The sequence below is a fragment of the Solea senegalensis genome, linkage group LG17 (assembly GCF_019176455.1).
Source record: "Solea senegalensis isolate Sse05_10M linkage group LG17, IFAPA_SoseM_1, whole genome shotgun sequence".
In the NCBI taxonomy this organism is placed as follows: Eukaryota; Metazoa; Chordata; class Actinopteri; order Pleuronectiformes; family Soleidae; genus Solea; species Solea senegalensis.
The window spans coordinates 17378223-17393870 of NC_058037.1; the positions used below are offsets into that span (position 1 = coordinate 17378223).

The 15648-nt window shown below is 39.4% G+C and overlaps 1 protein-coding gene across 21 annotated transcripts in view; it reads right to left on the reverse strand.

Annotated features, from left to right (window-relative positions):
* Nucleotides 1-2078: 2078 nt before the first annotated feature.
* Nucleotides 2079-15648, reverse strand: part of ptprk (protein tyrosine phosphatase receptor type K) — a 112267-nt gene continuing 98697 nt past the window's right edge. For 5 of the 21 annotated variants that reach the window (XM_044048691.1, XM_044048692.1, XM_044048694.1 and 2 more), the window contains 16 exons: nt 15420-15519; nt 14208-14353; nt 13193-13210; nt 12124-12160; nt 11919-12016; nt 11592-11708; nt 11341-11495; nt 10694-10829; nt 9446-9595; nt 8429-8602; nt 7671-7688; nt 6946-7077; nt 6091-6216; nt 5842-6005; nt 5612-5747; nt 2079-4891 (listed from right to left, as the gene is read on the reverse strand). In XM_044048691.1, coding sequence (XP_043904626.1) covers nt 4838-4891; nt 5612-5747; nt 5842-6005; nt 6091-6216; nt 6946-7077; nt 7671-7688; nt 8429-8602; nt 9446-9595; nt 10694-10829; nt 11341-11495; nt 11592-11708; nt 11919-12016; nt 12124-12160; nt 13193-13210; nt 14208-14353; nt 15420-15519 — 1761 coding nt within the window. In that variant the 3' untranslated portion in view covers nt 2079-4837. The remainder of the gene's footprint in view (nt 4892-5611; nt 5748-5841; nt 6006-6090; nt 6217-6945; nt 7078-7670; nt 7689-8428; nt 8603-9445; nt 9596-10693; nt 10830-11340; nt 11496-11591; nt 11709-11918; nt 12017-12123; nt 12161-13192; nt 13211-14207; nt 14354-15419; nt 15520-15648) is intronic. The other 16 variants (XM_044048705.1, XM_044048703.1, XM_044048699.1 and 13 more) reach the window with 12 other exon arrangements.

A 15648-nucleotide genomic window follows, 5' to 3' on the forward strand; every position in this document is an offset into this window, starting at 1 on the left:
CAAAATGTTTTACTTTGGGTTATGTTAAATTAAAATATTTGCTTATTGCTGCATTATTTTTTTTATTTGAGATGTTAGAGTCCATATCTACAGATTTGCGGTCAGTGTGAATCAGTCATAAACAAAGAAGAAGGGAAGTTAAGTTCAATTTTCCGCACCAATTCTCACGTACACAAACACAATATGCAGTATTTGCATATTATTATTTTGAATTTGCATGTTTATGTTAAAGAATATGGTCATGATATACCTACGTGCCCGTGCTGCCCTTCACGTTTCCGTTTTGTTTTATGAGGAGAGAGAGCAGTCACAGTTTTGTTTGCCTTTGGTGGAGACATGTCTCGTGTTGTGGCTGTGGGTAGAAATAACAAAAAGGCCTGTTTATGGGTTTTTGGAATGTGATATGAGAAAAAAACACAAAAAACAAAAAAGATAGCATAAAGGTTTGTGGTTAGCTTAAAAAACTATTTTGAATTGTTAGATATATCAATAATGAGGATTAATATAATGCCAAATATTCAGTATTTGTACAGAAATATACATATATAAATATATAATATATGCCTAATTTAAATGGAACTATTTTCCGCTCTTGACCACCGTTTATTTTGTCGTTTTAACGTTTCCTTTTGTCGACAATTATTTTTTAAGATCTTCAGATAGCATGCAGGATAGTGAAAATGAATGTATTATTTAGTGTTTCATTGCTATTCAATATTACGGCATCTTACAGATCGGGTTTGTGTTTGTAAGATTGATTTTTAAGAGGATTTCATTTTTAGACTCCTTCATCTATAAATGAATTGTAAACTCTCCTTTTCTTTTTCTAAATGCAAGTTTTTTCGAAATGATTTCACCAATTTGTATTATCATTTTATTATTATTTTCCCCTGCTTTATCAATGTGACTCAGTATATTTTGACTCTTCTAAATACTGCTATCTACCACCTGTTGTAAATAATTATGCAAATTAAACTTTTTAAAGAAAACAACGTGGGTGTGAGAGAAAAAGTGTCATTTTTCTTTGAGAATTCAAAGGTCGTGGGGCATCGGGTTTATCTGTGTATGTATGTTTTTGTTCAATTATCCCATAGTTCTCAAACTGGGGTACGTGTGCCACTAGTGGTACGAGAGCTTGCTCTGGTGAGGAGATAAATCAGAAGTACTGCTCAGCTGAATTCACCAATTTGTTCCCACTCAACATTCTCATGAATTACCAAGAGAGCTGCACAAGTAAAGTGAGCAAAGAGGGCTGAAGCTTCGCGATGGACAGAGATAGTGTGACTGAGTTTTATTTTATGTTGGGGAATGAGTTACAAAGATATACTCAAAAGCCTGGCATAATAATTAGAGTGACCTTATATCTTGCTCCTTAATCTATTGTCACTATACCAGTGTGTGAAGTATCTGTGAGGAAGAGGATTTAACGTTGGTAATCAGTATTTTCTCACTGTATTTGTCCATGGAGAATTTATGAGGTTAAAGAAGGGGAAAAGTACTAAAAATGTATCAGTACCACTCACAGTTGTCCTCACTCCCGATCGCACAGTGCGGTTCTTAGGGTTGAAGCAATAAATGTTCACAGGCAAACAAAGACATTGCAGAGATTGGAGGCGAAGCACCAAAAAAACAGGTCACTTACTAGGACACAACATGCGTGAAGACTTTTTAAACGCAGATAAGAGAAACTGCTGAGCACTGGTTAAACACTGAGGACAGGAGAGATGAATCAGTTGGACACAGGTGAGACTAATCATGGTGGAGCAGGTGATCTGAATATAGCAGACGGTGAAGTCGTCTGAAATGAGAGAGATTGACAAATATTCTGATATTTCAATATAAGAATTGCAAAACATTCCACTGCTATTATAAATGTTGAATTGTTTCAGAAACCTGTTACAAAGAAAGGAAGAAGAAATCTGCCTCTAATCCCTCTGTGATGATTTTATTCACAGCAGAACGATGTAACCGGGCAGAATAATTCCAAGTACCAGTCGCGCAGGCCTCGTCTTCCTCTGTGTCCTTTTCGTCACCAGTGATTTTAATTGTTCGCTGCCAAAAGAAAGAGTCCAAACAGATTTTTTTTTTAATTAAAGAAGTGGTCTTTATTACAGCAAAGAAGCCAAACATTACAGACAAGAATAATTATGAACCATGAATGTCAGTTGTACACTCAGACTGGCCTCTCACCCAGAAACCAGCGTCATTCACGACTCCTCAGGGGCCAGGACTTCAGATTCTTTAAGGAAGGAATTATTGGCATCTCAACAGTTCCCCCCTCCTCTCTCTCTGTATATATATTTTTTAAATTCCCCGTTGACACACGACTTGTCACTGACTGCTTCACTTTTCTCTGCATGCTATAGAGACAAACAACAGTTTAGTCCAACTGTTCAAACCACTGAAGGCAACGTACGACTGTAGCAACGTAGTGAATTGGCCTCTAAACTTTTTCTCTCCAGACATCTGGGGAAAAGAAAGTGGACACTGAGGATCCACCAACAGAATAAAGTTTTCTACTCATGACTAAAGATTTTTTAAACAATATCTGTTTGTTTTTTTTCTAAATCGCAGAATCCTCCAGGAGTACAATCTCTGACATTTTTATCTACAACAGAACCAATGTTCTGACATTGCATCCATCGTTTTAAATCTCTACTGTTCATTCCAACAATAGAGCCTTTTTTTTTTAGAAGTTTTTCATGATAAGTCTATTTACAGTAACGTCCTGACGAGCAGGGATTCTCCTCCTGTTCCAACCACGTGGAACATCTAACATTTTATTTACAATACAATTTTCCTTTTTTTTTGTTTTGGAATCTTTTTTTGTGAACAAAAAGAACCGCGTTGCTTCGTTCATGGAGAATTCTGATGATGAATGAAAACACTGAATCATGATCCGTCCGTGATCCGACCGCTTTCAACAGCTGTTAAAACGCTCGTATCAACAAGTAAATTCAAATAATTAGGCACGATAAATGTGTTTCTTCCCGCTCGCTAAGCCTGTTTGCATCACTGAGTCCAGTGTGTGTGTCCAGGAGTAACGGCGAGCGGGGGATATACAAGGGTGAAGATAAACGGCTTACCCCCCGAAGACTAAGACGTTAAGAGGTGATCGGAGCTTTTATCCAAAAAAATACTCTGCAAACGCACGGATGTTCTACCGACCACACACAGAGCAATGGGCTTTTACACAAAGAAACCACGGTAACATCACAGAGATCCATTAAGTGAAAAAACAAGACAATACTACTGAATTCCACCTAAATACTGAAAAAACAACGTCTATGCTTTAATATACAGCGTCTAACCAGGGGGTTCTTGAGTGTGACTTCGTCTCTTACCTCAGGACTCATTAAGGACCGACTAAAGGAATACTCTGGAGACTCCGCAGGGGAAACCGACCCGGGAGCCCAACTTGCGTCCTGACCCTCAGTTCTAAGAAACGCTGGTGGTAAACAATGGAATGGAGAGTGATTGTTCTTACAAGCGATGCAAGTAAACAAAACAATAAATACAAACAATGTGCTTTATCCATATAGACATATTTACACAAAGTCTTTGGCTTATGAATAAACATCAGCTGCAAAGAATAATAAAAAAAAAAACAACGTACACGTTTGGCCACCAGTGCACAAAACAAATGAAGCCTGGGGTCAGTTCACTTCCAATTCCCTTTCTCAACACACAAAGGAGATTTGTTGCTGTCAGTCAATGTTTAAATCTGTTTGTGTTTTGCACTTTTGGTAAAGATATCCCATTTTGTGAATTTGGCTGAATTGAAAGTGCATTGGGCCCAGCCCTGAAACAAAATGTGATGAAGCTAAATTTACAACGGCTGAACAAAAAGAGAATGAAAAGTGTTCGATGTTTACAGAGCAGAGGGAACAAAGACGACTTCAAATCCTCCAAAAGAAAAAGCAATCAGACATCACAAATCAACTCTGCACAAACAAGGATACATATTCAACTTTTTTGTTTTTAAAAAAAAGATACATTTTTAGTGAAAATCCTACACATTTTTTCAAGTTGCCACTTCATGATGTAAAAAAACAACAACAAACAAACAAAACTAAAAGCCTAAAACTCCCCCATGGAAACATGATCGATGTTTTTGATTCGTTTGTCAGTCTTGTTTCTAAGAAGCTAAAAAAGCAAACGTATAATAATGACTTTTCTCTTTTCTGTGTGTAACCAATGGGGACAAAATGGCAGTTACATACTCAAACACATGATTATGTTGTGACCAGAAACATGAAGCTGCTGCTGCTGCTGCTGCTGCTGCTGCTGCTGTACAGAGCGTTAAAGAGAAGCTTTCACAGAGAGTTTGGCCACGATGTTTCTTTCTTGTACAAAAAAAAAAGGTCGGCTGCAAACGTTCAAAACATCACTCACTTTAAGTTACTCAGAAATTTAGCGTGAGAGCAAGCGGACGAGTGGAGCCACCGAGTGACTGCAGTTTATTCATTTTTTTTTAATAAAAAGCTGTGGCTGCATCTTGCATGAGCAAAGGAGTGGGACACCTACAGTGCACACGGAGTACTGCAGCTGAAACAGCATGAGGCGTCCAGTCCACGTGAAGGAGAAGCATAACATTTAAATGGAGCCCAGGAAACATACACGGGCTCTCTGGCACTCGGAAAGCTCTATGTGAAGCAGAGGAGGAGTCAACTCTCCTCGCTGCTCCTTCTCTTTCCCTTTGTTTTGTCTGGAGCCAGTTTCTCTCGTGTCATGTGAAGAAGCGATGCAAGGAGCAAATGAAAGCAAAGAATCAAACACGAGGGGAAGTGAAAAGGTGTTCTGGCCGCTTCTCTCCATCTCCTCGTCTCTCCTTTGTTTAGGACGACTCGATGAACTCCAGCGCCAGGTCGTAGCAGAAGCGATACTGTTCCTGTAGAGAAACACACACACACACACACACACACAGGTCGTCTGGAGTTAATAATCATCACATCATCACATGTTTATGACACTAGTATTTTTGCGTGGGACGAGGTCTTGTTGCCACAAGTTCTCACAAGACTAAGATCTGCGGGGATTTCTCATCTCGTAAATATGTGTCTCGGGAGATTTATCGATCAATCAATCAATGTTAAAAAACAAGGAATAGTACGATAGTACGATAAACGTGCTCAGATGAGTTTGTTCATTTAGCCTCCAACATGGATACCAAATTCAAAATGGCGGACTTCCTGTTGAGCTGAGGCCATTGTCCCGATTAACTTTTTTGTTCGCCTTGTGCTATAACATGCTCCTACCAAGTTTTGTGAAATTCGGCGCAACTTAGTTTTGGCTTGCTTTATCCGTGTTTCACCTTATAGAGAGCATTGCAAAGTTTCCATAGTTTGTGTACATGTTAACCCCCTCAAAAATGACTGAAAAGCCCCAAAATAATAATAGATCTAAAGAAAAAAAAATGATTCCGGCCCCAAAAATAGGAAAATGTACAATTAAGAGGGAAAAGGGAATATGTCACTGTGCTACTGACTATAAAAAGTCATTCTCAATAAACATGTTTCGAGTTGAATTTTAAAAATCTTAAAATCAATTCTAAAATTCAGACACCGACTCTCTGTCTGTGTCTGTTTCAGTCCTCTTGTCATCAGCTCACCGGAGTGTCCACCATGTTCGGTTTACTGTTCCTCAGCGTCTTGACGGCGTGGAAGACGTCCACCACGCTCTGTCTCTTGGCCATTTCACACACAATGCTGCAGGCACAGAGTACTCCGCTACGCCCTCCTCCATTTCTGTGAACAAACAGGTCTCATGAGAATTTGCTTTCGACAAACTGATGACGACTATTAAACAGAAGAGAGAATACTGGACTTGCTGTGTACTCACAGGCAGTGCACTATGGTTCTTCCTTCTCCCTCCTCCCCTTCGCGCTGCCACTGATCGACCTGAAGGATCAGTTTCAGGAAGGAGCGCTTGGAGGCGGGGACTTCTCTGTGCCCCGCCCACCCCAGGTACTGGAACTGGCGAACCATCAGGTAACCCTCCTGAGGCTGAAACCACACGTAACAAACGTTTAAGATTTGAAAAAAATGAGGGTTTGTCTTTGATGTCAGACAGTGAGACAGATGTTCTGACCCTGGTGAGGTTGCAGACTCTGAAGAGTCGACTGATGACATCACAGTCCATGGAGCAGGACATACATTCCACCTGGACAGGGCCGTAGCGTAGCATGCCCTCTTCTGGCCAGTACTGAGGACAACCCTGGAACAACACACAGTACATACATTAAATACTGCGTTTCTATACAACAATTCTATATTTAAAAAATTTTTAAAGACTATAATTTCCACTAAATGTGTGTATTATATGAATATATATAAACACAGTTTTTCTTTTTACTTTATTCGTTCTCTGTGACTCACATTTTAAAGCATTAATTACTACATTTTCCACCTGATTTTCAATAACTCAAATGTTCAGCTCAAATCTGGACATTCTTTTGTTTTATTTTTCCACACAGCTCATCATACAAATCCTTCCAGTATTTTATTTACTACACAGCTTGAGTACTGAAGCAATACTTTTACAATTATGCCATAAATCCCCTGTTCTGGCTGTGCTTGATGATAATACATTTCTTCTATTTTAGAAGTTCTTCTATTTAGTCCTTCTATTGTTATTGTTTTGAATTATTGGGCTTGTTGTCTCTGTGTTTCTCCGTATAGCAAGAGTTTTGTTTTTGTCTCTAATGGAGGGAATAGCTGTGCAAGTGAAATAAGATGACAGAAAACGTGAAGCATGAGTGAAGCGACTCATATGTTGAAAGAGAACCGGAGGTTAAGGTTAAATTAAAGCATGTTTTCAGGATTTTTCTAACTAACTTCTACAAAGACGAGAACTAAGCACATTTATAAACACACAATTCATTTTCAGTTAGTTAAACTCTAGTTTTTATTTTTATTTCATGTTGCCGTGTTCTTTTTGAGTTACCTGAGCCAGGTCAATCTCATTCAACATCACTAGACTGGTGCATCCATAGTCGTAAACCAGACGCCAAAAGTCTTTGACACTGTTGGGCAAAGGATGCTGGGTAACGATGAACGCGGCCGGTTGTCTGTAGCTCTGCGGGAAATGGAAAGAAAAGTCGTTTCATTCACAGAGAAAGTGTCATTTCCTCAATCAACTTTAATCCAGCAGCAGTGAGTAATGACTTCTAATTTATATATATTTTTTTACACACACACACGCACACACACACACACACACACAGAGACACTTTGTGGAGCACGACACAGCGACTACATGTTTTTAAAGGGGATGTTTGGTCACATGATCATGCACTAGGTCTATCCAAGGCATCGAGGGGGCATGCGTTACATATACATATACATACAGTTATATACCAGACATACATTCACTACATCGACATGTATGTGGGTCGGTTTTCTTCACGTTCAGTCAGTTCAGGAAAGCCGAGGTTATTTTTGGACGCCGTGAACTGACGGAACTGACCGACCACCAACTCATCCTGGATGAGAGTATGCAGCCAAATATGTGACATGGGTGTGAATGACTGTGGCGTAAACATGACGAGGGTTTACAGAGTTCAAGGATTTACAGTGAATGGTTTTGCGGGACATGAACCTGGTGGTGGAACGACACTGAAGCCATGAAACAAATCCAGTATTGGAGATTTGACATAAAAATCCCATTACCTGGAACTCTTCTGACAGCTTGGTTAGAGAGAGGCCAAAGAGTAAGTTTAATTCAGCTAAACTTTTAGAGTTCTTTTTAAAGAAGAAAAAAAACAAAAAAAAAAACGGATTGACCTCCATAATGTTTTACAGCATTTACAATATTTCTTTTTGTCCTCCAACAGCTTTGTTGGAGAGAAGCAAGGTTTCTTTACACACCATTTACATTATCAAACATTATTAATGAAACTAATCCACCCTTACAATCATCTTATGTTTTTTTGGCAACCAAACTACAAATTACGACTGACAGGAACCAGACATTGCTCCATCTTACCTTGCATTTTCAACCTACAGTACTTTTTAATCGACTCTGTTTTTGTCACAGTACAAACGCGTGTCACCTGTCGCCAATGAGAGCAATGTTTGGGTGGCGGCCAGAGAAGCTAATGGTCTTTTTCAGAACCTGGATTTGTCTCTAGCCTTCTGCTGCTAAAACCACAAACACAGCATCACACAAACAGGGAAGGGAGTCTGCGTGTGTGAGTGTAAAATCCATGTGTTGTCCCCATCATCAGTTGTGTGTAATAAACTCTTATAATCTGTATCAGTTTCAACAAATGTGTGACTGCAGCTTGGGACTTTTTTATTTTTATTATTTAAAAAAAAAGAATACTCATCACAAAGGAGTGAAATGTCCCAAACTACTCTTGTTTGTTGTGTTGAAAATAACACAACCCTTGTGTGTGTGTCTGTGTGTGCATGCGCGATAGACTTACATCCATCAGAGCGGCGTTGATGTAGTTGCTGCTCTCGCCGTCTATTGTAATGAGGAAGGGCAGGCATCTGTCAGGAGGAAGGCCGTCCATAAAGCGGTTCTTATCTTGGTTTCTAGGCAACAAAGCGATGCTGCAGTCTTCGGGCTGGGGCTGCGGAGTCACCGAGTTTAACGTCTGGACAAAAGAGACGGACACGTGACGACTCGATACCAGGACAAAGTCACTAAAAGTGTGGAAATAATCAACACCGCTTGGGTGCTTGTGTGTTGCAGGAAGAGGATAAAGTGAGAGCTTAAGGACTGAGACTAAGGTAAAGCCAGGATTGGCTTCAGATTGAAGCTGCAGAAGCTAAAAAGTCTCTGCCAGAAAGAGTGGATTTATCAGTGCTTTCTTTACCGGACACATTATTGTCGACCGCAAATAGATAGAAAGCAGAGAACCGCACTAGCTCTAGAGGTTCCTACAACGTGTGAAGATACATTACATCAGTGGGCAGCAATTGGTGGCCCGTGGGCCAAAAGTGGCCCACCAGCATCAGTATCTGGCCCAACAGATGATTTAAGAAAATCTGATTTTACATTATTTGCTTATCTATGAACTTATTCAAATAGATTCTGTTGCTGGAATTGACAGTTAACCCAAACTGAATGTTTGGTTTGAAAAATACAAATAAAAAACACTGCATCTGTCTGTATGGACAGACAGGTTTGATGAGTATTGCATATGTTAGGCTCAAAGAAGAAGCAGTAAAAGTATAAATATTAACAGTACATGAACGAGTACATATCTCACACCCATTTTTCTTCATAACAAGCTGCTGATGAAAGACAACGTCCACATTATTGTTAGTTTAAAGGCAGCAAAAGTGGACTTTTGTTTGTGACTAAAGACGTTTTAAGGCACTTTTGCCTGATGAAGATAAGATGTTTTCACCCCAATGTTCAATTGCTTAAAAAAACAAAAAAACAAACACATTTACTACTTGCCGATCCCTGGATTAACATCGTGGCATTTTACCTGGAACTCGTCCTTTATGTGTGAGGAGTTGGTCTGGGAGTCGATGCGGATCAGCTCGTAAAAAGCAGCTTTGAACTCACAGACCGGTATGGACGTCTCTCCGCACAGACAAGCCTCGAGTATGGCGTCATGGATGAATATGTACTGCTCCTGAAGACATGGAAGTCAAGACGTGTTATCACACACACACACACAAACACAAACACAAACTCATAGAGAGAAGTTGATAGTTGATAATAAAACACACACACACACACACACACACACAGTAGGTACATCTTGTGATGTGGGAACAAAAACCAGCGGTGACACGGAGTTAGCGTGAGCATGCAGACACTGTGAGTGAGTGATGGTGTGATGGGAGATGGAGTCATGAATGACGTGATGACTGTGAACGATCAGGCTCATGATTATAACTCAACTATTGTGGATTGGCTTTGGTATCTTATATTTCTGGACTTGAAACAAACAACTTTTGTATCACGTGAGATTTAAATACATATTTTTGTCTCCATAGAAACAAGATATTTGCTGCATGTTGAGCAGAGGATACATTAGAAAAGCAGGATCAGTCTTAAAGTGATGTTGCATCCACATGAATTATCTTCAAATTAAAGCGACTAGGAAACAACAACTGTTACTTAACATAGGTTGAAATGTTTGTTTATTCAATTAGAAATAGGGTGGTCAAATTATGACCAATTTTTTCTTAATTTAAAATAGATTGAAAAAGTTAATGAGAATGTTAATTACCATAACATAAAGCTGAAATTCTAGTCACAGTGAGTGTGTAATGCAAGGACGTTTTAGTTTATATAATATACATTCAATATAATTATGTTTTTTTTTTGTTTTTTTTAATCGCAATGAGGATTTAACCTGGCTAAATAAACTTTGAAATGAATGAAAACTGTTAAGTGTGACTTCTTAACTTGAAGTTGCTTTATTTAGTGTAAGTCTCCTTTCTGCCACTGGATGGAGCCATTGTCACATATTTTCAAATCTTTGGCCTGACCAATGAGGATGAATTTAACGTTTCTAATATGTATATATACATATACATATATGTATATATATATATATTCTTTTTTTTACGATGAAATCTATACGTGGTGGGATGACATGTTTATGGATGTACACGGCACCCATGCTGTCACCTCAGCCGGCACCATGCTGATGGCTCAGGGGTTTATTAAGTATTATTATTCCAAGATGAGGATGCAGATGGAGGATGGGTAATGCAGTCACCTCAGTCTGTACCATGTTGATCCTCCGAGAGCGAAGAGCCTTCACACAGTTGTAGATGTCAACCACACCTTCTCTCTCGGCCATGTCCAGCATGATGTCAATGACGATGAAACAGCCTGTGCGTCCGGCTCCGGCACTGAAAACGGACAAGACACAGAGGCAGGGAATGTCTAGTTAGTTACACCCATTACATCTGCAAATCACATGTCAGCAAATAATCGAATACTGTTTTTGTATTTAGACAGGGTTAAGACCGAGCAGCTGAATTTGAAACCGAGCATCAGAATGTGGAAAAAAAAGGTGATTTAAGAGACTTTGAATGTGGCATGGTTGTTAATGGCAGACTGGTTTGTCTGAGTATTTCAAAAACTGCTGATCTACCAGGATTTTAGCACACAACCGCCTCTATGGTTTACTGAAAATGGTCGGAAAAAGAGAAAATATCCAGTGAGCAGCAGTTTTCTTGGTGAAAATGTCCTGTGGTCTCAAATGAAAGGCAAAAGTAACTCAAAAGACCTTCCACTAAAACCAAGGTTATTTGGTGTCCTGTGTACCTAATAAAGTGACATTTAAGTGTATTTTGCCAAAATAAGAAACATATTAAATTGTAAAGTGTGTTATTATGTTGTGAGCGGCCATGTGTATACCTGCAGTGGACGACGATGGGACCAGCAGACGGTGGATTGGAGTTTTTAACCCTGCGGATGAAGGAAAGCAGTCCCGTAGCATGATATGGAACGCCGTGATCAGGCCAGCCTGTGAAGTGGAACTGCTTGACTTCGCGCACCTCGTTGAATCCACGCTGGGTAAAAAACACAACAAACAAACATGTTTTTAGATGACTTTACTATATATTCCCCCATTTATTCAAAATAAAAACCAAAGAAGCATCACTCACCCTCTCCAGTGTGAAGGTGCGAATCACATACTCGGCAAGAGGTTCAACTTCCACAAACGTCACCTTGAAGTCTCCGTACACCTCTGCGTCATCGGGCCAATACTTGTAGCACTTGACCTGTTAATGAGAGACGTTAATGAAACACATTGTAATTATTATAAATAAGTTCTAAGGGACACATTCAGTGACCTATTTAATTTAATTCCATCACACAGTACATGTTGAGTTTTTCTTTATTTTATATCATTATCCGTTAGATGATCAGTATGCAACATCATTCACGTCAATTTAAAAAGAAACAATGTCACAAGGTCAACAGTCACTTACCCTTCCCACCTCCACTAGATTAGTAACCATGACGATGCAGGCCGACTGTTCCTGCCACACCATCCTCCAGAAGTCGTACACTGTCTCATGAACAGGACCTGGATAAAAAGACACACAAAGACACAAAATCAGTACTGGATGTGACTAATGTGTGTTGTTATTATTTTGTGGCAGCAGTTATGTAGTGTTTAATAAAGTTTTTCACCTTGAGTGGCGATGTAGTGACTCGGCCTCTGGTAGCCCTGAAAACAACAACACAACAATTTAATAAGAATCAAAACTGCACATTTAACAGTGACATTATTACGTTAACCCTTTAACACCGAGCGCATCGCAGACGACACGTTTGACTGACTGATGACTTTGCATTACCGCAATTATGTGACGGTTTGTGCAATCGGAACAATTCCAACAGGAAGCTGAGACGTTGCACGACATGTGGTGATTACGGTAATGTCACTTGTGCTGTTGCAGGGAGCCGGCGAGTCAGCGTCTTTGTCACCAGAGTGTAGAGAATTGGAAAAAGGCCTGTACATAAGTTTCAATTTTTTTGGCCTATTTTTGGACATTGAGACAAAGACTCAAACAAATGTAGTATTAAATATGTTTTATACTGTTCAAATTTTAACACACAAAATCTGGTGTTCATGTACAACTACAGTGTTTTTTTCTCAAAAAAACTAGTTTTATACACTATTTTAACATGCAGTAAATTGTAAATAACTGCAAGATATTGAAAGTTATTGTGGAAAAATGGGCAAAAGCACTTAATCACAGGAAATTTTCTGGCCCTTTTATGGTTAAAACAAGCAAAAAAAAAAGACCATACGGACATTATGAGGCTTAGGTTGTTAAACAGTCTTCATCTGCATCTCCACAATGAGTTCGATAAAAGCGAAATGTTTGAGACTGATGTAAATGTTCTGTTTTATTTATTACTAAAAAGGTTGGGTCATATCTTCATAATCATATGGATTGAGAAATGTTTTATATTTTAATTTGGATATATATTTTAGTATGTCACCTTTATAACAACAGTGCATGAGTTTTAGAGGGAACAAGACAAAATAATGTACTACGCAAAAGCAAACTTGCAGCTCACAGTGAGGAAACACTGGTGAGAAGGTACAGTAAGATGTCGTGACATATTCCATGCAGCAGAGGCCCCAGCAACTCAAAGTGGACACACAGTGTAACGTAACGCACGCAAAAGGCAGAGTGTATGAAAGGATGTGTATCATAAGCGTAATGAAAGAATCCACAGTGATACTTACATCCCTGTACAGCCAAATCTATAGCCCAAGCCACAGGCAGAAACAACAAGTGGAGGAAAGAAGGAAAGAAAGAAAGAAAGAAAGAAAGAAGGGAAGGTGGGAGGAAAGGAAGGAAGGAAGCACAACAATGTCAGTGAGTGTCAATCAGAAAAAGAAAAAGTTGCATTGATATGATGGGAGTTTAAACAAGCCATGCAGAAAGAAAAGATGATTCTAATGCCCAGAATTAGACTGACTAGAAAGGACACGTCCAAAATTATCCAAAAACAAACTCACTACCAAGAGAGATTTACCTACCGTAATTTGCCGTGTCCTCTCTATTCATTCTGATTCTAACACTAACGTGCGTGCCGTAAGTGTGATGGCAGTTAATGATAATGCAGAAGAGCGTGCTGTGAAGCATATTATCATTCAAAAAAAAAAGCAGACGGACATGACGGACAAACATGCAGATGACTGTTGTGAAGGCAGAGAGGACAGTGGAGATGGCAAAAGATGAATCATGTTTTTTGTTTTTTGTTTTTGTTGGAGATGAGTGACTAATGAAAGGAGATGGGAAATGAGTGGCGTTTATGTGGAACGGACGAATGGATGGACAGTCCAGTCGAAAGATGGATGCACTCACGGCTAAATGCACTTATTTTCCTTTTCTGCTGTCAGTTAGATGAGACGATTCAAACCACTCTCATGCCTGTATGTTAAATACACGGCTGCTAAAGACTATGGAAATGACTGTATTAAGAAAAATCCACCAAAAACATTTTCTCAAATGCCCAACATGCTTTCTTGTTGTCTTTCTGTAGTCACAGATTATTATCCTACTGAATAACCCAATTTATGACAAAAATAAATAAATCTACCAGTGCATTAAAAGTATGAGAAAAATATGTATAAAAACTCAGGGTGAAGAGATGGGTGAAAAAGACACGTGCTGCGTCTTCACGGTGGCTTGGACGTGGAACATGGGTTGATGGATGACGAGTAGACGCAATAAAGGTATAGAGGCCTGACATACGAGCGAGGGAGTGTGGTTTCGTTGGTTTCGTTGGGAGCCAATAGTAGCATTCGATGCGTTTCCACTTACATCGATGTAGTTGGCGTTGATGTAGTCGGAGGAGGGGTCATCTTCGATGGGCTGAAGAATAACCCTCGAGTGGTCATCTGGAGACAAACACACAGAGAGGACAACAGAAGAGACGGACAGAGTGAGACGGTAACACCGTGAGAGCAGGAGAAGGGACGGAGTTAAGCCAGTTCTTATTATGACTGACTGGTGTTTTTGTTTGGTAGTTCTAACAGTTCCCAGTGACAGATATTTGCTGTTCTTTTCTCTCTCTCTCTCTGTGTTCTTATCACCAGTTTAAACAGAGCAGTGTTCAGCTGGAAAAATATTATGTTACGCGAGAGTGCTGAGTGTTATACTCTCCAACTTTTTATACCAAGAACCACCTGAGAAAATACTGAGCTCTTGAAGTAACACCATTATTATCAACGTTAAAATCTTATTTTGGCACTTAAAGATCATTTGTGGGTTGAAAGACAAAACAGATAAAGAATTCATTTATCGAAATAAATCTATCAAACAAAACAACAAGTGTTGGAGAACCTATGTAACCTTTAGGTAGCATCAAAATGCAAAAGGTGTTTTGTTAAAAAACATGGTGGTCCAAAATGGCGGCCTCTATAGAGCTGATGTAAACATAACGATTCATTTAATTTCAGCCACATTCAGATACTTTTGCCTAAATTTTACACACTACACCTTTAAGTTGATCATCCTATGCTGTCCTGATCTTTGAAAACAAAGATTATCTTGGGTAAAGTGACACAATCCAAACAAGGCTGAGACTCTCTGGTCTGCAGCAGTGACTTTAGACCTTTTAAGGCATTTTCGTCCAATTTTCTGTGTCTAAAGTAATGGAAGCATCACAGAACTTAAGAGCAGAAATGAATTATTCCCCATGGTGAAGGCAGGAAACTAAAGGTGACTCTGCTTTTACAGTTATTGCTCGCTGACTCTGGAACATCCTCTTCACTAAAGCCGAATTAGCCCCCATCTCTAAAAGCTAAAAACTGTTAGAACCATTTTCTTCTCTCTTGTCTTTTCCCTGTTTTATAACTTTAATGCTACTACTCAAAATCCTTATAATACACGTCATTTTTCGCCCCCATTTTCCTGTTCTTTCTTGAGAAGAGACACACGTATAAACCCTGCTAGCTTGCTTACATGCTATGATGTTCCCATAGCGGTTCTTGGTGCGGTTCTGCTCCTTTTTGGCCACGTCCCAGGAGGCCGACTGGCCCTCGAAGAAGCTCTGTATCACCAACAACACAACAAGAATATAGTAAAGACAATTACACGTCATGGATCCATGAGCAAGTCATTATGAGGGAAAAGAGGGGCTTGAATTATGGGTCCGCTTTAGTCGTGCAAGTCATAAAACAGGAGGTTTATT